The 25,299-nt window shown below is 40.4% G+C and overlaps 1 protein-coding gene across 4 annotated transcripts in view; it reads left to right on the top strand.

The window, feature by feature from the left end:
- The window catches only part of rev3l (REV3 like, DNA directed polymerase zeta catalytic subunit), a 221,119-nt gene that overhangs the window by 171,799 nt on the left and 24,021 nt on the right, over nt 1-25,299 (top strand). For all 4 annotated transcript variants that reach the window (XM_078542603.1, XM_078542605.1, XM_078542602.1 and 1 more), the window contains 11 exons: nt 2,574-2,689; nt 4,779-4,897; nt 6,636-6,754; nt 7,784-7,925; nt 11,313-11,557; nt 12,745-12,853; nt 13,914-14,120; nt 15,185-15,294; nt 18,708-18,822; nt 19,466-19,603; nt 21,169-21,359. In XM_078542603.1, coding sequence (XP_078398729.1) covers nt 2,574-2,689; nt 4,779-4,897; nt 6,636-6,754; nt 7,784-7,925; nt 11,313-11,557; nt 12,745-12,853; nt 13,914-14,120; nt 15,185-15,294; nt 18,708-18,822; nt 19,466-19,603; nt 21,169-21,359 — 1,611 coding nt within the window. The remainder of the gene's footprint in view (nt 1-2,573; nt 2,690-4,778; nt 4,898-6,635; nt 6,755-7,783; nt 7,926-11,312; nt 11,558-12,744; nt 12,854-13,913; nt 14,121-15,184; nt 15,295-18,707; nt 18,823-19,465; nt 19,604-21,168; nt 21,360-25,299) is intronic.

Below are 25,299 nucleotides of genomic sequence, written 5' to 3'. Positions count from 1 at the left end.
AGCATGGAAGTCAACACATGCGCACAGGTGCGCTCTGTGAAAGTTCCCTGAAGGCACAGAGCTGTCTCAGGGAGCTGAAGACTTCCCACATTAAAAATAAAGTTTTCAAAAAAAAAAAAAATGTGACTCTGAGCAGGGACATGTTGAAAATGAGTTCTAAAAATGTTTATTTTGTTTTTAATTAACATCATGAGGTTTCCACAAAAATCCAAAGGCTGTTTGGCCTATTTGCCCACCTGCCAACCATAAGTTGGATGGGCGGGGAAAAAATCTATTTAATTAATAGGCTTAACAGCCCTCTTAATTGTTGGCGGGCTTGCTGCTGACTCCCGCGCGTGCCCGCTGCCCGAAATAACGCGCGATTGCTTGATGATGTCGGGGTCTTCGCCTGACATCATTGCGTGCTATTTCATGCCCGTGCGTGATGGACATGAGCCCACATGCCAAGCTGAAAATCCTGGCCCAGATTTCAGTGCAGAGCTTTACAGCCAATTAAGTACTTTTTGAAGTACAGACACTGTTGTAATATAGGAAATGTGGCATCCCAATGTGCTCCTTTGCTAATTCTTTTTTTACCAAGACCAGTTAAGGACCAGAACTTGAACAATCTGCCACAAACTTTAATCTCCGTGCCCTCTAAGGATTCATTTAAGGAAAATCTATTGAGCTTTTTAAATTAATGTAACCATTGCCTGGACTCTTTGTGCTCCGCCTGTGAAAATTCCCTCATGGAAGACTACGAAGAGAGACCTTACCAAGTGCCGTGCTAATTTACAAAGTCCTGCAAACAGCAATGTGATAAGGACCAGATAATCTGTTTTTGTGATGTTGATTGAGGGATCAATATTGGCCAGCACACTGGGGATAGCTCCTGGGCTCCTTTTCCAAATAGTGCCATGGTATCTTTTATAAGGACTGAGTAGACAGATTGGGCCTCATTTTAATCTCTCATCTAAAAGATAGCACCTCTGACAATGCAGCACCCCCTTAGTACTGCACTGGAGTGTTGGCCTTGATTTTTGTGCTGAAGCCTAGGAGAGGGACTTGAATCTGGAAGCGTGTGATTCAGAGGTGTGTGTTATTTCATTCATTCATGGGATGTGGGCATTGCTAACTAGGCCAACATTTATTACTCATCCCTAATTTCCCTTGAAGATGGCGATGAGCTGCCTTCTTGAAGCGCTGCAGTCCATGTGGTGTAGGTACACCCACAGTGCTGTTAGGGAGGGGGTTCCAGGATTTTGACCCAGCAACAGTGAAGGAACGGCGATATATTTCCAAGTCAGGATGGTGAGTGACATGATGGTGTTCCCATCTGTCTGCTGCCCTTGTCTTTCTAAATGGTAATGGTCATGCGTTAGGAAGGTGCTGTCTAAGGAGGCTTGGTGAATTCCTGCAGTGCATCTTGTAGATGGTACACACTGATGCCACAGTGCGTCGGTGGTGGAGGGAGTGAATGTTTGTGAATGGGATGCCAATCAAGTGGTGCTGCTTTGTCCTGGATGGTGTTGAGCATGTTGAATGTTGTTGGAGCTGCACTCACGCAGGTAAGTGGGGAGTATTCCATTACACTCCCGACTTGTGCCTTGTAGATGGTGGACAGGCTTTGGCGGAAGGTGAGTTACTCACTGCAGGATTCCTAGCCTCTGATCTGCTCTGCTCTTGTAGCCACAGTATTTATATGGCTAGTCCAGTTCAGTTTCTGGTCAATGGTAACCCCCAGGTTGTTGATAGTTGAGGATTCAGTGATGGTAATGCCATTGAATGTCAAGGGGCCAACTGAAATACGGCTCACACTTTATAGGAATTAGTGCTTATCAATGCGTGTCAACAGCAAGCAGCTTAAGGCAACGGCTGATAGCAATGATATTACAGCGATGGAAGTTGGCAGTATTTGTGACAGAGAAGATATGGGATCAGAGGCTCAGTTCGCAGTCAAGTAGAGCGATGAGATTGTGAAAAGTTCAGCCTGAGTCGGTGGCCAGGGAAGGGGTTGGAGTTGGTGGCAAGTGAATGGAGTTTTGTGGTTGTTCCGAAAATAGAAGATGAAATTGCTGCTCATCCAGATTTGGATGTTGGGTGAACAGATTGACACTACAAACAGGAAAGGGATCAAGAGTGGTGGTGGATAGCTGAATCTGATTATCATCAGTGCACACATAGACTTTGGCACCATGTTGTCAGAAGGTATAACTGAGGGACAGCAAGTGGATGAAGAATAGGAGAGGGCCAAGGTTAGATCCCTGGTGGGAACTCTGGAGGTAGCTGTGTGGGGAGAGGTGGGAAGAGAAGACATTGCTGCAAGTCCTCTTTCTCTCCTTTGTACTCGTGCTTTTATATGCTCTTCAAAAGAACTAAGGGAACACACAGGCGCCATGTACAAGGCAAGATGCAAGAGTGAGTGTAAGGCTGAGGCTGCCGAGTGCACCTTCAGAACAATGTCTTTGAAATTTTCTGATTCCCTGCAAATTATTGCTTTCCAAATGATTTGTGTATCTTGTATTTTAACCTTGCTGCACAATGTAAGTGAATAGATGGTTGATTCTTAAATAATCATGTTGATCTCTTGTTAGGTACGATCCTGATATTCTCCTGGGATATGAAGTTCAGATGCATTCTTGGGGCTACCTTTTTCAGCGAGCTGCTGCGTTAGAATTTGGTCTTTGTCGAATGATCTCCCGTATTCCAGGTAATACTAATTTAACATTGACAAATAGCAGCGTTTTTTTTTAAAGCCCCTTCAGCTTGCCGTTCCAAGGCATTAAATACCAAACGAGGGATACCTGTGAATAAATTACCTTACATAAAATAACAGAATTTGCGGGATAGAAACAGGCTATTCGGCCAAACAGATCTGTGCCAGTATTTCTGTTCCACATGAGCCTCCTTCATCTAACCCTATCAGTGTATTGTTCCACTCCTCTCTCCCTCATACTTGCCTAGCTGACCCTTGTTCCAATCGTTTCAGCATAACTGCAACCTTTGGCATTTAACATGCAACATGGAAACAAGAACAGACTTGCTGAAAGGAGAGAAAAACTAAAGTGGTGGGGGGATTTGGGATTCATAGAAAGTGTGGAAGACAGTAAGTCAGTTTACAGAATGATTCTTGATTTTTATTTTTGTCTTTTCAAAAGTGCTGAGGAGAATCAACTATATTTTCAACAATTAAATGTAACTAGCAGATTGCAATTTTGCCAGTGGTACCTGTAGTGTTCAATGGTTTGACTGACTGAGCCGCCTGCAATCTTGACTGAGCATTCCTTAAAATGACCTGGTGCTTTACCGTTCACAATAGTATATACATGCTGTGGCACACTCACAGATAGAGACACTTCCATGTGTTGAACTGATGAATTCTTATCTGATGACCTGCATATCTTTGCAAAATGGCTCCATTTAAAGCAAGAGTTACACTTTTTCCCTTGAGTGGGACATGACGCGATGAGCATTTCCATAATTTTGGCACTGTTTCAAAGATATCTGACCGTGATGGGGTACAAGTTGATGAGACTGCTGAGATCTCTTTGAATGCAACCCCTGCACTTGAGCTGGTTGGACAAGCTGTGTCTGCAACCCTGAGTCTAAGGGTGCATTGCTGTGTAATCTCTTTGAACTTAACATGACGGGTTCGATTTGGATTGCCAAGGTTTTGGTTTTTTCCAAGGTCAAATCTAATTTGTTAAATTGAAATTTTTTCAATCAATTGCTAACAAATTAGTTTGTTGGCTAGTGTGCAAAATTTACATGTAGAAGCCAATTGCCACAATGCTGGCACACCATATTGTTGGATGGGTTCACCATTTCCCTGGGACCTCTGGTGGAATGTATATCATTCAATCATCACACGTTTCCCTGGCCATAAGTATTTTTTAAGAGCAGTTATCGCTGTTTCAAACCTAGACTTACCTTCTGTGAGCTGCTTAAATATTCACTGGCCATCTGCTCCAAGACAATGTACATTTCTTGTGGATTGCTGGTACATCCTGACTGTCCATCCCTGTAGCAAGCAAGTAGATCTTGAACCCTGAAATCCATCGCTCCCAGGACATGGGAGGACATCCCAGTGATCGAGAAATGGTTCTGGAGCTGGTAAACTTAAACTTTTCTTAACCATACCTCCATCACTTTTTTGTCATGTATTCACCGGCTTTCTACATATTTTATATATCTTATTGATCTCAGAGCAATGCAGAAATGACACTAGTTCTAAATCTATAGCAGGTTTATTTATAGGATTTTAAAATATCTCCACAATTACAAGATTTTTACACACAGGCTCTCAGCCAAGATTCCAGGATCACCTGTATGGTGTCAGTTACAACTCTAGCTCCACCTGGAGGCTTAAGCAATCAAGTGCAGTGAATATCAATCAATGAACAAACTAACATAATCAAACACAGATCATTCAAACCATTGAACACTACAGTATCAATTATTGCAAAATGGTATCGTAGGAGCAGAAATATACCAGACATAGAAGTTCACACAATAAGGGGGACCATCTGATATCTAGAGATCACATTTCTTGAGCCTCTTTGAGCTCATCTTGTCCATTAATTAGGCCCATTTCCTGAGTGGAGTTTAATGTAGCTAACGGGAATCTCACCCATGTTGCCTCTATTTGGGAAGGACATGCATACAAATTACCATTACTCTACATATTGGTGAATGGAATACAAACATTATTTTAAGACTGCTACAATGGTATGAAGAGGTTCTAAAAAAATACTAAAACAACGTGTGTTATGAAATTCTAACATCTTTTGTTCTATCAGATGATGATAAAGAAAATCGGTTTGCTCCAGAAAGAGATGAATATGGTGCCACTGCCATGTCTGAGATAAACATTGTGGGACGGATCATTCTGAATGTATGGAGAATGATGAGGAGTGAGGTAATCAGTCACCTTTGTAAAGTATAAGTGGCACAAACTGAGTAGTAGATTAGCTTATGTCGAAACTATATCAACTTTCAAGATCAGATGGATGAATGAAGGAAAGGAATTGAAGGGATGTTGAGATGGGTGAATGATTAAATCTATTTGATTGTCTACAGAGTAAACACCAGTAAGTTCAATTGAGCTGAGAACCCTGTTATCATGTTATCTATGAGTTTAATAGGAAAGCACAGGATGCCATTTATGTCATAACAATACACTGTAAAAGAACCTTGTAATAGATGATGTCCATGATCACCCACAAACCGTACACTCAAGTTTACATTGTACAGTTCTAAACCAGTTTGTCCTTTTGCTACTCTCCTTCCTTTCACATTTGTACTGGGGGAATGTGTCGGGCTCCACTTTTTTATACAGGTTTCCAAAGAGTTAAAACAATCCTGCATTAACTTCAGTGAAAATAAAACCACAAGCAGCTGGTTCCTATGTTTTGCTTACACTAGAATTCAGCCAAAGGAAGGTATCCATACATCTGCAAACAGCTGCATTCCTATAGAGAAAAAGTGGTTCTGAAAAAACAGTCCTCCCTTTGTTGGAGGAATGAGACCGGTTTAATCTCCAAATGTAAATTTGAACAAATTATCTTTTCAGGCAAATGACTTTCTCCTAAACTCTGCTCTCTGGCAAAGTGTCCTAAAGAATCTCCTTTTCTTTTGGGCTCCAAAGTCTTTGTTGCAACTTCCTGAATGTTTTAATTGGATTCCATGGCTTCTAATAGAACAGTCATTGAAATTTTAACTGAAATGACAGCAAATGCTTGGTTACACATCCCTTTACGACACATTTGTAGGACATTTTAAAATAACTTGCAGCACAGGCCAAAACTGTCTGGGGAACATTGATTAGTGGTGTTGAGCAGATATCTGTTCTATGTTGTGTAAATTTCCTTCCATTATATTTCGTTTCTAATCGGGCAAATTGGGCAGACTGAAGGGAAACGTGAATATCATTGTTGTATTTGTTCACAAGCTTTCTCTATTTTACTACAGGAACACTGGCCCTATTTAAAAGCAAAATGTAAGGTTTTTATTAACTCATGTGAGTAGCAGTTTATAAATTAATAAACATAAACAAATTTTTTACATTTTGGCCCATGCTGCGATTTATTTTGAAACATCCTACGTAAGTATTTTAAGGGATTAGGATGTATAACCAAGCACTTGTTGGCATTTCAGCTAAATTTTCAATTACTTGAAAAAAAAAATCCATGCCACCCAGTGCACTCATCCTGACAGTTACAGAAAAAGACTTTGGAAGCTGAATCAAAGGGGAACTCTTTAGTACACTTTGCAACTGAGTACAGTTCAGGGGGAAAAGCATTGATCTCAAAATATTTATTCATTGTTGCATGTTTGCAATATCATATTTTAATTGTCATAATTATGTAGATTACTTCGTTCCTCTAAAGATGGGTAGTATGCAAAGCTTTCATTTTCTAATCAAGCAACTGACAGCTGAAATGTTTGAACTCTATAGGATATTTATCATATATTTTGTCACTTTTTTCTCCAAAAAAATATCTCCACAGAGCAAATTTCAACCTTAACATTATTCTATGGTACCTTCATTGGCATATTCTTGGTTACCATCATGTTTTGTTAACTGTACAATGTCCAGGTTTGTGTACACAATGCTATGATTTTTGTGCAGTATTGTATTTTTTTTCTTCCTACAGGTTGCTCTCAACAATTACTCTTTTGAGAATGTAGCCTTTCATGTTCTTCATCAGCGTTTTCCACTCTTTTCCTTCCGTGTCCTATCTGACTGGTTTGATAATAAGACCGATCTGTACAGGTAATCTTCTCCCTACAGTTGTATTTTAATAGTTGCATGCTTAGATCTGGATTATATTTAGATCTTCAGGTTACAAATGTTTGATTCATAGAGCAATATTTAAAAGATTAAAATTTATGATGTTACTCAATCTAGTTTATATTTAAATATACCTTGATAAATAAAATAACCACAATTTTTACTCAGTTTGTGTTCCAGGCTTGATCCTACTCACTGCTCTTAGTGTATCACACCAAGAGCAATGAGTAGGATCAAACCTGGAATACAAACTCAGTAAAATTTGTGGCTAACTTATTTCCATAAACTAAATATTTTTGTTGTATTGATTTATAGGTCAGATATTGCAAGCCCCTTTACCTGCATAACATGCATGTTCACCTCCACCCCAAGTGTCAAGAGGGCAGAAACTTGCCTACTCAGAGCTCATCAGCTGGTGGGCTCTCATGGGCATTAGACTCCATAACTTCCTTTTCAGACCTTAGTCCCATTCTGCAGCAACCAAGATAGTAAGTTGTTTTTGGATGCTGCATTAGTCAGTATTGGTGTTACAAATTTTTGGTCACTTTATGTCCGTCATGTTCTGAAGTCAACTATTAGTACGTGATATCATATTTATACGCAACTAACAGTGTTTTCATTGTCTCATGATTGGATAAACTAAACTTGGACGCACCCTACTTCTGCTTCTCCAATTCTTTGGTAGAACTGATGAACACGCAAGACAAGTTCAATGACTGTTATGTTTCTGAACACGCCCTATCTGACCTGAAATTGAGACTATATCCCATTTCTGTGTTTATATCCTCCACGTTCATAAAAATAAAAAACAATGAGGACAGATTTAGTCTCTTCCTTAAATGACAAAGTGCATTTCCCCAGTGAGCAAAGATGAATTTGGAAGGATGTCTTCTGTTAATGGTTTTGTATAGGTTCAAGTGAGAATCCCTTTGTAGACAGAATCCATAATAAATCTATTAACTTCTGGAGTGTTTTGACGCTTCCAATGTTTAGGATTTAATTTTATTACAGGTGGAAAATGGTTGATCATTATATTTGCCGTGTACGTGGAAACCTACAGTTGCTGGAACAACTGGATTTAATCGGAAGGACGAGTGAATTGGCACGATTGTTTGGTATCTTGTTCTACCATGTGCTGACAAGAGGAGCACAGGTTAGTGGATCAAGCTCTGCCTGATACAGAAATGATCCTGTTGTTCGTAAATATCACCATTTATTGCAATTACAGCTACATTTTTATTCCAATACAAAAATAGAATGCAAGCTTTTTTAGATGTTAGGAGAATATATATGTATATGTAAAACTTATACGAATGACATTTTATCTTTTTTCTGTTGCATTTGTAATTTACAACTATTCAAGTTGTCATGAACAGGAAAAATGGTGACAAAAATGTTGCAAAATTTTTCTTTATTTTTATCACGCACACCAGGTATCCTTGGAACTATACCTTGTGTCCACCAATAGGATTTTAAAAGATAAATCCTCAGTTGATTTTTTTTAGTGAGTCATTGATTTTATAAAGGCTACAGACCGGCCACAGCAGCAAGCCCGTATACTGGACTGCCTCTTATCTAAGCATTTTACAGACACTCGTGTTATCTGAAATTTAAACAGAACTACCTTTTGGAAATCTGTGTAGCAAAAGGGGAGGAGGAGGAAGCATAGTGGTAATGTCAGTGGGCTAGTAACCCAGAGGCCCAGGCCAATGCTTTGGAAACAGTGGTTTGAATCCCACCATGTTAGCTGGTGGAATTTGAATTCAGTTAATAAACCTAGAGTTAAAAGCTGATCTCAGTTATAGTGACTATGAAACCATTGTCGATTGTTGTAAAAACCCATCTGGTGCATCAATGTCCTTTAGGGAGGGAAATCTTCCATTAACTGGTCTGGCCTACATCATACTCCAGACCCATAGGACTAATTCAACCCGGCCAATTACCACCCCATCAGTCTACTCTAGATCATCAGCAAAGTGATGGAAGGTGTTGTCAACAGTGCTATCATGTGGCACTTGCTCATCAATAACCTGCACGCTAACACTCGGGGCAGAATTTTCCAGCCCCACCCGCCACCGGGATTATCCAGTCCCGCTGGACTTTTGGCTGGGCCACCAAGCCTCTTGTGGCGGGTCCCATCATAACAGGGTTAGAAAATCCCAGCCTCGGTTTGGGTTGTGCCAGGGCCAGTCAGCTCCTGACCTCATTACAGCTTTCATCCAAACATGTAAAAAAGAGCTGAACTCCAAAGGCGAGGTGAGAGTGACTGCCCTTGACATCAATCCAGCATTTGGCCGAGTGTAGCATCAAGCCGATGGGAATTGGAGAAAATTCTCCACTGGTTGGAGTCATACCTAGCATAAAGGAAGGTGGTTGTTGGGTGTCAATCATCTCAGTTCCAGGACATCACAACAGGAGTTCCTCGTGTCCTAGGCCCAACCATCTTCAGCTGCTTCATCAATGACCTTCCTTCCATCATAAGGTCAGAAGTGCAGATGTTTGCTGAGATTGCACAATGTTCAGCACCATTTGTGACTCCACAGATACTGAAATAGTGCATGTCCAAATGCAGCAAGACCTGGACAACGTTCAGACTTAGGCTGCTAAGTAGCAAGTTATATTTGCGCCACACAAGTGCCAGGCAGTGACCATCTCCAACATCTTCCCTTGACATTCAATAGCATTACCGTCGCTGAATCCCCCAATATCAACATCCTGGGGGTTACCATTGACCATAAACTGAACTGGACCAGCCATATAAATACTGTAGCTACAAGGGCAGGTCAAAGACTTGGGAATTCTGCGGCAAGTAGCTCACTTCCTGACTCCCCAAATCCTGTCCACCATCTATGAGGCACAAGTCAGGAGTGTGATGTAATACTCTCCACGGGCCTGGATGAGTGCAGCTCCAACGACACTCAAGGAGCTCGTCACCATCCAAGACAAAACCTGCTTGATTGGCATCCCATCCACAAACATTCACTCTCTCCACCTCCGACACACAGTAGCAGCAGTGTGTACCATCTACAATATGCACTGCAGAAACTCGCCAAGGCTCCTTAGACACGACCATTACCATCTAGAAGGGCAAGGGCAGTCAGTGCATGGGAACACTACCATCTCCAAGTTTTCCTCCAAGCCACAGACCATCCTGATTTAGAAATATATCACCGTTCCTTCACTGTCGCTGGGTCAGAATCCTGGAACTCTCTTCCTAACAGCACTATGGGTGTACCTACACCACATGGACTGCATCGGTTCAAGAAGGCAGCTCACCACCACCTTCTCGAGGACAGTGGCCATAGTTATGCTGATTAAACTTTACTTGCAGGGACATTTGGGTTAAATGGAAAAATTATTTTAAAATTCTTTAAAAATTAGAGAATATGAAAGTTCACTCAAATGTGTTAATTATCCTATATCTGATTAGAAAATTGACTCCTAGTCAGCACCTCAAGTACTCCTGTTATAATTTAGCTGAAAAGCTTCAGATGACTTAGTGTGAGGGCTAAGGTTAATGAAATTTACTTGAGAGCTGATGTATAAAATACTGCCACCTTACTGCAAATATTGATGAAATAATGAAAGTGTTCCTTAAAATGACAGCAAGGTAGATTTTTTTTTAAACCAGTAAAGCCACTGGTGATTATCTGTCTGACTGTGTCATGAGTTTTGAGGATGTATTACCATTTAGATTAGATTCCATAGTCCTACCTAATATGCTGCATGTGGTATCAGACCAGTAGAATTTATTAAGGGAGGCTGGTGATGCTTTAGCCATGCACCTAGACTGATGGGTTAAAACCCTCCTCTGTTTATTGAATTCACAGGTCGTATGTGAAATGAATTCTTAGTGTCAAACCAGTTTTTAGTGAATGTGAGGTCACGGTAAAAAATGCTCATAGTTTAACACTGACAAATAGTGTCACATTGATCCAGTACCAGGCTTTCTTAAGTTGAGCAGACTGAGTCACCTTTTTGGGTTGGAAGGAAGAGAGCTTAATTCTGCTGTAACTGCAGTATCTGCCCTGGAAGAGTGTCAATTCTGATCTTTGAAATTCTTGCCTCACCCCTGAGTACAGAACTCACCAAGAAAAAAACAATTGTACAAACAGAGGCCGCACTAATTGCTTCCAAATCTAGTACTGTTGCAAGATTGAGCTATGTTGAAGTCTGTGTAGTTATTTGTTCTTAGTCTTGGGGACAGTGAGATTGGCCTCTGGGTATCTACAGTCAGGACAAAATCCTTTAGGCTTCCCAAAAGCTGTCCAATGGCCCTTCATAGAAAGGGCTGTACGTAGACATTAATGAAGGCATGAATTGAGCATACTTGTGATCTAACATCCCTACCCCTCTCCCTGTGGTTGAATCATCTACCAGCACTCATGACCCAGCTTGTTATAAAGAACATCGCTGTACATGGCAGGTGAGTCAACACTTTTAGGGCAAAACAAAAGGGAGAAGAAAAGAAAGAAAACGTGCACATAAAAAGTAATGTTGACTAACAAACGGTTTTTGTAATGCAAACCTGTTTTTGCAGTATCGTGTGGAGTCGATGATGTTGCGTGTTGCCAAACCAATGAACTACATCGCTGTAACTCCTAGTGTCCAACAACGATCCCATATGAGAGCTCCTCAATGCATTCCTCTTGTGATGGAGCCTGAATCTCGCTTCTATAGCAACTCTGTCCTGGTTCTGGATTTTCAGTCCCTGTACCCTTCTATCATCATAGCTTACAACTATTGCTACTCTACATGCCTGGGCAATATTGACTACCTTGGAAAGTAAGACCTCTTTCTTCTCCTAATTGTATTTCGAGTTGTGTCCACTGACATTAAAGGGGGCCCTCCATGAGTGGGACACCACCTGGACTGGTGTAAAAGAGATTGTGATGGACCAGGACCAGTGGCGGACTCTTGCTGCCCATTGTCCCGAATGGCACCGGAGGAACTAAGTCTAAGTTTCTGTCCACTGATTAGCCGTAATGGTGATTGGATTGAGATGGTTCAAAAAAGTAAAATGACATTTAAACCAGTCTCGCCTCTGGTGGCCTTTTGCGCTGCTTAAATTTTATTCCATGTTGGACAGTAACTGATTTTACTATAACGAGTTGCTCAATCACATTCTATTAAATATTAAATAACATTCTGTAAAATAATACAGACTGTAATAAAGTAGCAAAGTTTATTTTCTGTTGAGGACCAAATTAAAATAGCAGGTGATACAACCAATGTAATGGTGCAAAAAAGATCAGTTAACCTTGTAGAAAAAAGTGAAGATTTGCCATATTACTTAAAATCCACTAATTGAAATTGTGTCTAATTGAGGGTTTTTAAATATATGTGGTCATGGTCAGTTGTCCAGCTATGTTCAGCTAAATGAGGCAGTAATGACTTTTAAAAATTAAGCTTAAACTATTGGAACTGTACAGCATAATTCCTTCTCATTTGTCTCATTTTCAATATTACTGTGAAGGTATAATTGCACGAGTACTTTCAGAGTACTAGCATTAATCTGTTGTGAAATATTGTCTTTTAACAGTTTTGTTTTGGTGAAAGTTTTGATTAAGTTTCTGACTTGAAATATGCTTGCATTTTGAGAATATGGAGGTTGTCTCTGTCTCTACCTATCCTCCAATGTCAATTGCTCATAACCAGGAGGAAAACAACTTGGGTGAAGTCATGCCATTCGCCAGCATCCTGCTGTTTCAGTGCTGATTCCAGTTTGTGTTCACAAGTCAGATTTGACTGTCTCCTCTTAAGATAAGGAAGAAGGAGAAAGACATTTGTGAAGGTGCAATTACATTGTCATTCTGGCCTTACTCTTCACTTGCATCCATCCAGCAGACCATCTGCTGGAGCAAGTGTCATGGTACACTAATAGAACTTTTCCCTCTCCCCATCTCTTGTGCTATGTTGTGGTTTTTACCAGGACAAACAAATCAAAACATTGCTCTTCTATCTTTTATCAGAGAAGAAGAGTTTAAGTTTGGCTGCATTTCCCAGAAAGTGCCTCCAGAATTACTTCATCAGCTTTGGAATGATATCACTATATCACCAAATGGGGTGGCCTTTGTTAAGGTATGAATTAAAATCAATTCTATGTAGCATTGAAGGTAAAACTAGTAGAGGGATGTTTTAAAATCATTCTAAGAATATTGAATGTTTCTCTATTATTGATTGCAATACCTGTTTGCCAGGTACTGTAGGTAATATACAGTGAACTGAACCCAAATCACCCACCTGGTTCACATTAAATCGGGGGACCAAATTTGAGCAAGAAAGTTTATTGGTAGCCCAGTTTCAGTAAAAATAGTCAGAAACATGAATCTCACCTGTTCGCGTATTGTTAATCTTAAATTTTATTTCAAAAACTTCTGCTGCAAAAGCCTTTGCAATGATGTCTGAGATTGAACTTAGGGTGTGTATGTGAAGCATTCATTTTTCCCCTTCTCAAACATCAATGAAGAAATAGGTTGATTTCTTGTGCATATTTTCCCAAGGAACCCAGTTAAGGTACGAGTCATCTCTGGCATGACCCTGCAATGTACCAGGGGCAGGCTGAAAAAACAGTGGCAGCTCTGTTGGCAATGGGAATTGCTTTCATTAGTCTGGTAAAGACCCAACAGACTGGGGATCTTGTGTCTCAGAGTGAAGATCGAGGAGTGATTTGCTCAAGGCCTTTTAAAATTATGAAAAGATTTGGTAGGATAGACGTAGAGATGTTCCCACTTGTGCAGGAGACTAAAACTGATGGTCTTTAATAAATCTAACAAGGAACTTGGGGAAAATCCTCATGTACACAAAGTGGTTAGAATGTGGAATTCGCTACCACATAAGTAGTTGAGGCAAATGGCATTTAAGATGTAGCTGGATAAGTACATGAGGAAAGGAACAGAAGGATATGCAGGTTAAATGAAGAGCAGTAGGAGGTGCATAAACACTGGCTTGGTGTTAGCCTTGTTGGCCTTTGTGTGCTCCGTAAATTTCTATGCATCGCTTTCAGTTGTCCCTGGGCAAATTAAAGAAAACTGCAAAATAGAGGTTGACCTGCACATTTGATACAGTGGTGTGAAGCAAGGTTTAAATGTTTTTCTACATTGAACTTTCCCAACAACCTGTGTTGTTATTGCTTTTGCAGTCATCTGTGCGAAAAGGTGTGGTACCAAGCATGCTTGAAGAGATATTGAAGACCAGAATAATGGTGAAACAGGCCATGAAAGCCCACAAGAAGGACAAAGCACTTACAAAATTGCTTCATGCTCGACAGCTGGGTCTAAAGCTCATTGCCAACTTCACTTATGGTTACACTGCTGCTAACTTTTCTGGAAGAATGCCATGTGTTGAGGTACTTCAATGATATGTAAAATACACATTTTCCAAAATGATGCTTTTTCAATAATAAATGAATGAAAAGCCTCCAATTTAACCAAATGTGAGCCACCTTTTAAACATCAAATCTATTGCACATGTATAGTTATGCAGGTATGGTGAGTAACTTTGAGCTTTATTTGGACCTGTTTCTATGCTGTAACATTGTTTGCAAATATAAAGAAATAGATGTTTATTGTATGTAATTATTATTGCTGAAATAACACTGCAATAATAAGATTTAGGAGGACACATATTAGCGGATTGGGCAGATAGGTGACAAATGCAACTTAGTGTAGGCAAGTATGAGGTAATAAATTTGGGGAAGAACACCAGGAGTGGGAGTATACACTGAATGGAATGATGTGGAAAGGTGTGGCTGTACAGAAGCCAAGCGATGCAATTACATAATTTCAGCCATAAAAAAATCAGGCAATATTTTAGGGTTTATAACTAGAACACAGTACTAGAACAGAGGCAATGATGAATATGTACAATGGAACAGTTAGACCAAGTTGGACTACAGTGCAATTTTTGGCATTGTAATTTCTTAATTACTAAATTACTTAATTACTGTCACTGAAATTCCAAATCAGAGAAAACAGTCCTGATTCACCTCATCAACCCAAAAACCTTTTTCATAATTCCCACTTCCATTAAATTTATGCTTAGCCTTCTCTGTTGCAGTAAAAATAACTCCTACACCTCAAGCTTCCCATCCCTGTCATTACTCTAGTGAACCTACGTTTCACTCATCACTGGTAGAATTGGCCCCTTTCAAAAAGTCAAGGACCTGAATCTCAGTTTACTTGCAGACAAATTACCGTCAATCCACTTAGGTAGAATGGTCTAAATTTTAACTTCCTAAGTACTTTGAAATGTTTGTCACCTCTGGATAAATCTAATGTTTTCTACTTTTATCAGAACACATGAAAGAATGTTGTGAAGCATTTTCTATATCTTGTAAAAACTGACTGAAATTGGGATGTAAAATCATATCCTATTTGTATCGAAGAATAATTTTTGGATTTTTTAATATAGATTGGTGACAGCATTGTTCTCAAAGCAAGAGAGACCCTTGAGCGTGCAATAAAGTTGGTCAATGAGACAAAGAAGTGGGGAGCTCGTGTTGTGTACGGAGACACTGATAGGTATCAACTGTTGATCAAACTATCATTAACTACCATGTTAAATAACTATTTAATAGCTAATGTAACCAATACAAGATTTCTCTGTAGTTAGCAATGGTCAGAAGTAAACTACAAATGTTGGTAATCTCACCTGCAAATATTAGAAATAATCGCTGATCAACACCTGAAAGAGCGGTAATATTTGGGTATCACCTTTCATCAGAACTGATTTTCACATGAAAGCCTGATTACTAGGCTTTCAGTAAGTGGCTGCTCAAATAGGGAGCCCAGGTTTTGAGTGGCATCATTTAGAACTGAGTTCCCAATATGGGCCTAGTTAACCAATCATGGACAGAATGTTTGGAAAGGATAGAAAAGTAGAGGGACATAATGAGTAAACTACTATGGTAATATTGACCTTGGACCATCTTGCCTTAGTAGCTGAAAAGAATATTTGTATACCAAGACACAAATCAACCAAATTTCATAAGTACATGGATGTGCCTTTTAAAAATCTGTGGCATCAAATGTATTCTGACCAGATACCCTGACCATGACTAAGACTTCCTATTTCCACCTCTGTAATGTCACCCAATTCCACTTCTGCCTCAGCTTATCTACTGCTGAAACCCCCGTTTATGCCTTTGTTACCTCTATACTTGACTATCCCAACACTGACTGGCCCCCCACATTCTGTAAGCATGAGGTCATAGAAAACCCTGCTGCCCATGTCCTCACTCTCACCAAGTTCCATTCATTCATCACCCCTGCGCTCAATGATCTACATTGGTTGCTGGTTAAACTACACCTCATTGAAACATAGGAGCAGGAGCAGGACATTCAACGCCTTGAGTCTGCTTCGCCATTTAACTGGATCATAGATGATCTTTTACCTCAAAGCCATTTTTCCGCACTATCCCCATGTTCCTTGATGTCATTAGTATGTGGAAATGTATCAACCTGTGCTTTGAACATACTCAAAGATTCACCCACCCTCTGACTGAAGAAATTCTTCCACATCTCAGTCCTGAATCTTATCTGAGACTGTGTCCCCTGGTTCTAGAACCACCCACCAAATCAGAGAAACATCCTTCCTGCATCTACCCTGTCGAGCCCTATGAGAATTTTATGCACTTCAATGAGATCACCTTTCATTCTTCTAAACTCTAGAGAATACAGTCCTAGTCTCCTCAATCTCTCGTTTCAATAAGACAATCCTGTCGTCCCAGGGATTAACCTGGTGAACCTTCGCTGCACTTCCTCTGTGGAAAGTATATCCTTTCTTGTGTAAGGAGACCAAAACTGCGCACACTACTCCAGGCGCGGTCTCACCAAGGCTCTATACAACTGAGGCAAGACTTCCCTACCCCTGTACTCAAACCCTCTTGCAACAAAGGTTAATATATCATTTGCCTTCCTAATTACTTGCTGCACCTACATGTTAGCTTTCAGTGACCTATGAACAAAAACACTCTTTGAACATCAATGCTTCCCAGTGTCTCCCCATTTAAGAAATACTCCGCATTTCTGTTTTTCCTACAAAAAATGGATAACTTCACATTTTCCACATTATACTCAATCTGCCATATTCTTGACCACTCACTTAGCCTGTCTAAATCTGCTTGAAGTCTCTTTGCATCCTCCTCACTACTTACATTCCTATCACGTTTTGTGTCATCAGCAAACTTCAAAATATAACATTTGTTCCCCAATCCAATCTTAAACTAATTTGAAAATTCTCAGCTTATTTTTCAAATTGCTGTAGGGCTTCATCCCTCCTTTGGGGCGACGGTGGCAGAGTTGTAATGTTACTGGACTAGCAATCTAGAGGCCCAGATTAATGCTGTGGTGGCACAGGTTCAAATGCTACCACAGCAACTGGTGGAACTTAAATTCAATTAATAAAATCTGGGATTGAAAGCTAGTCTCAGTAATGGTGACCATGAACCTATCATCAATTGTCGTAAAAACCCATCTGGTTCATTAATGCCCTTTGGGGAAAGAAATTGCCATTCTTACCCAGTTTGGCCCATTGTGACTCAAGATCCACAGCAATATGGTTGACTCCTCACTGCCCTCTGAAATGGCCTAGCAAGCCATCCAGTTCAAGGGCAATTAGGGATGGGTAACAAATGTTGGCCTTGTCAGCGATGCCCACATCCCATGAAAGAATAAATAAAAAATTTCAAATCTCCAGCTCCCACAGCTAAGATATCTGCACTCCACCAATTCTGGCCTCTTGAGCATCCCCAATTTTAATTAGTCCACCATTGTTAGCCATCTCTTCAGCTGCCTAGGCCCTAACCTCTGAAATTCCCTCCCTAAACCTCTCCAGCTCTCCTCCTTTTAAGATGCTCCTTAAAATCTAACTCTTTAACCAAGCTTTGGGCCATTGCCCTAATATCGCTTTATGTGGCTCAATGGCAAATTCCGTTTTATAACGCTATTGTGGGACTTTTTAATCCATTCCTGTAGAATAGAAGCATGAAATTCTGAAAATACACCACAGATCTGTCAATACCTGAAGAGAAAAGATAGGTTATTAATATTTTGGGTGTGTAACACTTCAGAATAAGATAAAGGTGGCAGTTTAAGAATTTGGATTTTGGAAAAAAAAACATTGGTATCAATGAAGCAGTCTACAGCTTCGTAATATGTCTTTATTGTCATAAAAACAGTGTGCCCTTTTCAGGTAAGAAACCTGTGGTCCTTACCAAGTCTGGCCTACATGCGACTTCATTCCCACATCGATATGGTTATTTTCTTAACTGTCCTCAAGTGGTCTAACACACTTCCATCAAACGCCTTCAAGGCAACATGGGATGGGCAATAATGCCAGTATTTCCAGTGACAGAAAGCAAATAGTACAAATTCAGGAAATTTGCTTTATTCATTAAAAAAAATAAAATTGAACGAATCGTAATGAGGGAATAAACGTGTTGAATAACCTGCAAACTACTTCACAGAAGACACTAGTACCATAAAAGACCATTTGTAAGTGCATAGACACAAAATCCCACCCTTTTCCCCATATCCCTTGACTCCCTGGGAGACCAAACATCTTTTCTATCTCCACCTTAAATGTATTCAACAATGGAGCAACCACAGCCCCCTGGGGTAGAAAATTTCAAAGATTCACAACCCTCTTGAATAAAGATATTTCTCCTCATCTCAGTCCAAAATGATCTCTTCTCCTGAGGCTGTGACCCCATGCTGTCAATTCCCCAGCTGGGGAAATAACCTCTTCAAAGATTCGGAATGGGCTTGATAGGGTGGATGCTGTGTTTCAATGAGATCACCTCATTCTTCTAAACTGAAAAAGTATTGGAGAGGCCCAGAGAAAAGCAGGAGGCGCCAAGCTGTAAATGTAAAGTAAAACAGAAAAACGTAATTACTATTTGCTGTGATTTTGTGTTGGTTTTGTTCTTGTGCAGCATGTTTGTGCTGTTGAAAGGAGCCACCAAGGAACAGGCCTTCAAGATTGGACAGGAGATTGCTGATGCTGTGACTGCCACAAATCCAAAGCCTGTGAAACTAAAATTTGAGAAGGTAAGGTGCCTCCTTTCAATAATGGAGAGAAAGTAGAGTACAAATGTAGCTACATTACTTTGTGTGTCCTGCTGAGAAAGCTGCTTTGCAAAGACCTTGTCAAGCAAGTTGCCTGATCATACAAATTTGAAGAGAAATTAACATATTGAAGGTGAGGTAATGCCAATAAATTTCAAGGCACTTTTCAAGCTCCAGTTATTTTGGAAGGTCTGTAATGGCTGTTTTGCAGGGCTGCCTGAGAAGCAGAGAATAAAACCGAAAGTGGTGGGAGGTTCTGAGATTTTGTTACACTTTCAGTGTTCTTGACCAAGTATCACAAGACACTGCTTTTTAATAATTCAATTGTGTATCCTTGATTCAAAGGGCTATGCTATTCCTGGAAAGGAGTTTGGCAAAACATACTTAATGTACAACATAATGCTGTAAATAGGGTTGTGACTCATATTACTTGCACATCATCCCAATACAATAAAAATGATGTAGAGCTCTTCACGTCCTCAACATTTCATGAAAACAATTTGAAGCAGTTTGAATAGTCCTAAATTAATCGCACTTGGCTTTGTTTATGATGTGCTATTGCTTAACCAGAAGTCACAAACTATAAAGTGTTGTGGGATGTTTTTGTTTTGTTTTGTTCTAATAGGTTTACTTACCATGTGTTTTGCAATCAAAGAAGAGGTACGTTGGTTATATGTATGAGAGTTTAGACCAGAAAGATCCTGTTTTTGATGCCAAGGGGATCGAAACTGTGCGGCGAGACTCCTGTCCTGCTGTCTCCAAGGTATGAAGCATTTGTTTATGTATCTTTTTATTGCAGTATTTTCTCCAGTCACCATAGTTTCCCCACATTGATTGCATGAATTAAAGAAAATAGTTTCAAAGTTCAAGCACTTTATTTTGTCTCAAAAATGCCAAAGCGGGTGTTTGATACTAAAATAATCTTGCAATTATCTTAAACTGGTTTTACTTGAGTATGACATTAAGGTTTCCATTTCGAACCCTAATACTAAATGGAAGTATAACTAGTGAATCTGATTTGATAACTCCCAAACACATAGCAAGTGTGAAACCTTCATGTGGAACATGTTTCTCAGATAGGTTATTGTCCAGAAATAGATCAGGACAAAGCTGCTGCCTGCATATAATAGGAGTATTTTGTCAGCCAATTTACACACAGCCTGCTCCCAAATAAAGCAAATGAGAAACAACCGGTTAACCTGTTTCTGTAGTTTAAGGGATGATTGTTAGCCTGAACATTGGGAGAACTATCTGCTACTCTTCAATCATCCTTTGCTGTCTTTTATGACCACCTGCAATCAATTCCAAGAGTTAGATAATATAGTTTGACCAATTTAAGATTATCAGTTAGGATCTCAAATTGGCAAACTCATGCTTACTAGAAGCTACATATGTTCATACGCAGGGACCTGTCCTCTGCAGGCAAAAGGAACATGTCCAGGCATTGTTCCTTTTTTGAATTAAACAAAAGCGTGGGTGACAATAGTTCCCTGGTGCATTTTCCATAGCAATGCCTTGACCAATTATGGTTGACGTGCCAACCAATCAGCATTCTTTTTCTCGTGCAGTATTAATTATTCCCTTTGAAGTTTGGCATTCGTGCACCTTCCCTGATGAGTGCAAGCCAAAAAGCTTCATCAGCGTGTCTTTTCTTTTCAGCAATATTGGTAATCCAGATTGTTGACATTTGACTGTTGGAGATACTGATCAAATGGGACTTCACTCAAATATCTTACCTGAAGACAGCACCTCCAACAGTCAAGTGGCAACCTAGGTTCCTGAGTCTTGGAATGGAGCTTGGATCAACAATCTTCTGACTGAATTGACAGTTCTACCCAGCTCAGCTGACATTCAAATTCGAGATCCTTTTGGCTGAATTAGCACATAGGGTTAAATACTCCTTGATTTCTGGATAAGTCCAAAAATGGATGCCTACTGCTCCATATTTTCTTAAACATGCAACAAATGTCAATAGATTTTAATAGTGAAGCAGGTGAGATCCATAGCTCTCTGCTGACCTGGTTCTCTGCAGATGTAATAGCTATGGCTGAAGAAAGTATCTTCTATTCTTTGTCTAATGTCTCTTTAAAGAGACTTGAAATCAGAGAAATGAGAACTCTACGTATGAGGGATGTTCGCTTGCTTTTTAAGGTTGGCATGTTCTAAACTGATCCAGAGTTGTCATGAACCCATTAACGTGGGTGTTATTTTTAATGAGATTATGAAGATACAAATATATTTATGCAGTTAGTTTTGAGCTAAATGCAGTACTTGTTTTGTGTATCGTAGGGGTGTCTGCTGCTGTTTCATTTGTGAACCTTTCCACAGATTCTAGAGCGGTCAATAAAGCTGCTGTTTGAAACAAGAGACATCAGTCAAATCAAGCAGTATGTTCAGAGGCAATGCACTAAGGTACTGGAAGGGAAAGCCAGCATGCAGGATCTGACTTTTGCCAAAGAGTACCGGGGGAGTAATTCATATCGTCCTGGAGCATGTGTCCCTGCTCTTGAACTGACCAGGTGAGTGGTGCTGATAGAGCCAAATTGGTTTTGGTAGGAACTGATTGGTTCTGTTGAATGGTTTGAGTAATTATTTGAATGCAGCATTTAGGCTGACTTAAGCCTATGGAAGTCTGGAAAATAAATGGCTCCCAGTTAGAACAAAGCTACTACAGTGATAACCAACGCACTGTTGTAAATTACATTTCACAGCTGTGTCTCATTCTCTGGAGGATTTGTAAATCTTATTTGAACAAAAAATTTAATTAAAAGTTTAATTAGACCAGTAATAAAATTAGAAGGATATTTAAGTACCAGCTCAGGAGTGAATGAAAACTTATTAGCATCATTGAATACAGATAGAAAAGTTGAGAAGTTAAATTAACATTTAAAGAAGTATCCCCCAGGATATTGCAAACTTGTGGCCCAGCTTCTGTTATGCATTCAGCATCCTCCCCCAACTTATTAAAACCAACAAGTCCCCATGGCCACTTAGTGTGTCCACCAAATTGTTGAAGAAAATAGATTCAACTTAATGGAAGAATCGTCAAGCATTGGTGAGAGTAAACAGTACTGGACACAGGTAGTTAGACTCAAAAAGAATGATTAAACCGTTGCAGGCAGATGTTTCTTCTTGTGGGAGAGACTAGAACTAGGGGGCACAGTTTAAAAATAAGAGGTCACCCTGCTAAGATGGAGATGTGAATTTTTTTTTTTCCTCAGTGGGTTGTTGGTCTATGGAGCTCACTTCCCCAGAAAGCAGTGGAGGATGGATCATTCAATTTATTGAAGGCTGAGTTAGATAGATTTTTGATAGACAAGGGGGGTCAAGGGTTATGGGGGGTGGAGTTGAGACCACAATCAGATCAGCCATGGTTCTATCGAATGGCGGAGCGGACTCGAAGGGCCAAGTGGCCTGTTCCTCCTATGCAACTACAGGGCTCTTAGTCCAACGATAATAGATAAAATAATGGATCTCTATAAGGGTCAGATTAGACCAGTCACTAATAATGAATAACTACAGTCACGTTACATAACTGTAGGAAAGGAAGATCCTGCCAAACAATATTGATTTCCTCAGGGGTGCTACAGGTACAATATACTGCACTTGAGATAGCTTGGAATGATGTTCCTTATCCAGAATCCCAATCCTTCCATTTTCCCAGTGCCGATCCATCCCGTCTGTCCCCCACAGGGGGCCTTATTTATCTCACTCTATACTTTCCACATGTCCTGAGTCATGTAATCTTCCAGGAGAGTTGAAAAATCGGGCCAATTATGGAGTTGGGATGGGCTGGGAATGGGTGGGGAGACCTGGAATGTATGACCACTACCAACCCCTACAACCTTGTTTAGCCAATCAAAACTAGTCCATATTGCCAAGGTGGCCCTGATATTACATGATTAAATGATGCGTACTTTTAGCATGAGCTGATCTCTGCCCCAGGCAGAAACTGGTTCAGCTCTTTATTGAAGGAATACAGTAAATCAGCATTCACCACACAAGCCAGCTTCCCCTCCCACTGGTTCATTCTTCTTTGGGAAGAGAAGAACTGCCGAATACCTAACCCAATACATAAATTGTAAGCGTGACTCCTCTTCCTTTAACCTATCCAATTGGAGTAATTGGTCTCCATAACACTACATTTTTAAGTTAAACAACATTTGCCAAAGGCCAATCTCTTAATGCATCTATACCTGTTTGTAGTAGTTGAGCATTGCCTACAACCCTAACTCCAGCATTTTAAACCACTAATAAAATGAGAGACATTTAATGGAAGAATTGGAGTGAATGAAAGCTTTCTTTCATCAGCACAATTACACCACCATTGAATGGAGATGAATAGTTAAAATAAGCACATGAGAAATAGGAACAGCAGTAGACTATAAGACCCCTCAAGCCTGCTCTGCCATTCAATACAATCATGGCTTAACTTCTGCCTCAACTCCACTTTTTCTCCCTCTCTTTATATCCCTTGATTCCCTGAGCGATCAAAAATCTCTTGAATAAACTCAACAATGGAGCATCTTTAACCCTCTCGGGTAGGGAATTCCAAAGATTCTCAACCCTTTGAGGGAAGAAACTTCTCCTCATCTCAGTCCGAAATGATTAGCCCCTCATTCTGAGAGTGTGCCCTAGTGCTCTGGATTCCCTATCCTCTCAGTTTCTACCTTGTCAAGCCCCTTCAGAATCCTTTGTTTCAATGAATCGTTCTTCTAAACTCCAGAGAGTACATCCAATTTACTCAGCCTCTCATCATAGGACAACCTCATCCGGAAGCTAATCTAGCAAACCTTCGTTCTACCACCTCCAATGTAAATATATCCTTCCTGGATGTGGAGACCAAAACTCTGCACAGTACTCCAGGTGTTGGCTCACTGAACCCCTATACAATTGTAGAAAGACTTCCTTGTTCTTACAAGATCCCTTGTAATAAAGGCCAAATGTCATTTGCTGTCTTTATTGCTTGCTCTACATACATGCTAGCCTTGTATGACTACATCCAAGTCTGTAGGAATATCACCATCAGAAGTTTCATGCTTTTTAAAAAATTGTTTTCTATTCTTACTACCAATGTGACTAACTTCACACTTGCCTACATTATACTCCATCTGCCACTTTGCTGATTTTAATTTAACATTTACTTGAAGCTCTGACAAGAGGATAATGCTACTTATGATTCAGTTTCTGAGACCAGGCTTGCGGCCTTGTCCGTTGACAATCTTTCCATTGATTGCCCTCCGTTTAAAAAAGATCCGACTGGTACCTGTCCTATAAATGCCTCTCATGAGACCTGTGTCTCCTTGTTCTGCTTGTATCTAAAAGTATTGTCTTGGGTTTTACCTTCTGGTCATGTATCTTGTATAGCTGAGGTTATGCTGTAAGTCTGATTTTGAGCCTGAAGAGCCCTGATATAGCAAGCTGTTCCTCATAACCTATGCCTTTGACGTCAAGGGCCAGCCCTATCGCTTTTCCCTGCACTGCCTCTATGGATTGTTCCCTTATGCTGTACCAATGACCCCCAAATGCAACACATTTTTTAAAATTTGTTCATGGGATGTGGACATCATTGGTAAGGCTAGCATTTGTTGCCCATCCCTACTTGCCCTTGAGAAGGTGGTGTTGAGCTGCCTTCCAGAACCACTACAGTTCATCAGGTGTGGGTACACCCACAGTGCTGCTAGAGAGGGAGATCCAGGGTTTTGATCCAGCAACAGTGAAGGAACAGTGATATAGTTCCAAGTCAGGAAGGTATGTGGGCTGGAAGGGAACTTGCAAATGGCAGTGTTCCCGTGTATCAGCTGCCCTTGTCCATCTAGGTGGTAGAGGTCTCGGGTTTGGGAGATACTGTCGAAGGATCCCCTGTGATTTACTGTAGATGGTATACACTGTGCGTCAGTGGTGGAGGAACTGAATGTTTAAGGTGGTGAATGGGTTGCTGATCAAGCAGGCTGCTCTGTCCTGGATGATGTCGTGCACTTTGAGTGTTGTTGGAGATGCACACCCAGGCAAGTGGACGGTATTCATCACACACCTGACCTGTGCCTTGTAGCTAGTGGCAGGCTTTGGGGATCAGGTGAGTTATTCGCCTCCAAATTCCTAGTCCCTAACCTGCTCTTGTAACCACAGTATTTATATGGCTGGTCCAGTTCAGTTCCTGATCAATGGTGACCCCCCAGGATGTTGATAGTGGGGGATTCAGTTATGGTAATGCAATTGAATGTCATGGGGAGATGGTTGAATTCTCTGTCGTTGATGGTCATTGCCTGTCACTTGTGTGGTGCGAATGTTACTTGCCACTTGTCAGCCCAAGCCTGAACTTGCTGCTTATGGATGTGGACTGCTTCATTATCTGAGGAGTACTGAACATTGTGCAATCATCAGTGAACATCCCACTTCTGACCTTGTGATGGAGAGAAGGTCACTGTAGTTGAAGATAGTTGTGCCTAGGATACTACC

This window comes from Cetorhinus maximus, chromosome 5 (assembly GCF_964194155.1).
Source record: "Cetorhinus maximus chromosome 5, sCetMax3.hap1.1, whole genome shotgun sequence".
NCBI lineage: Eukaryota > Metazoa > Chordata > Chondrichthyes > Lamniformes > Cetorhinidae > Cetorhinus > Cetorhinus maximus.
This window is presented reverse-complemented; position numbering and strand designations above follow the sequence as displayed.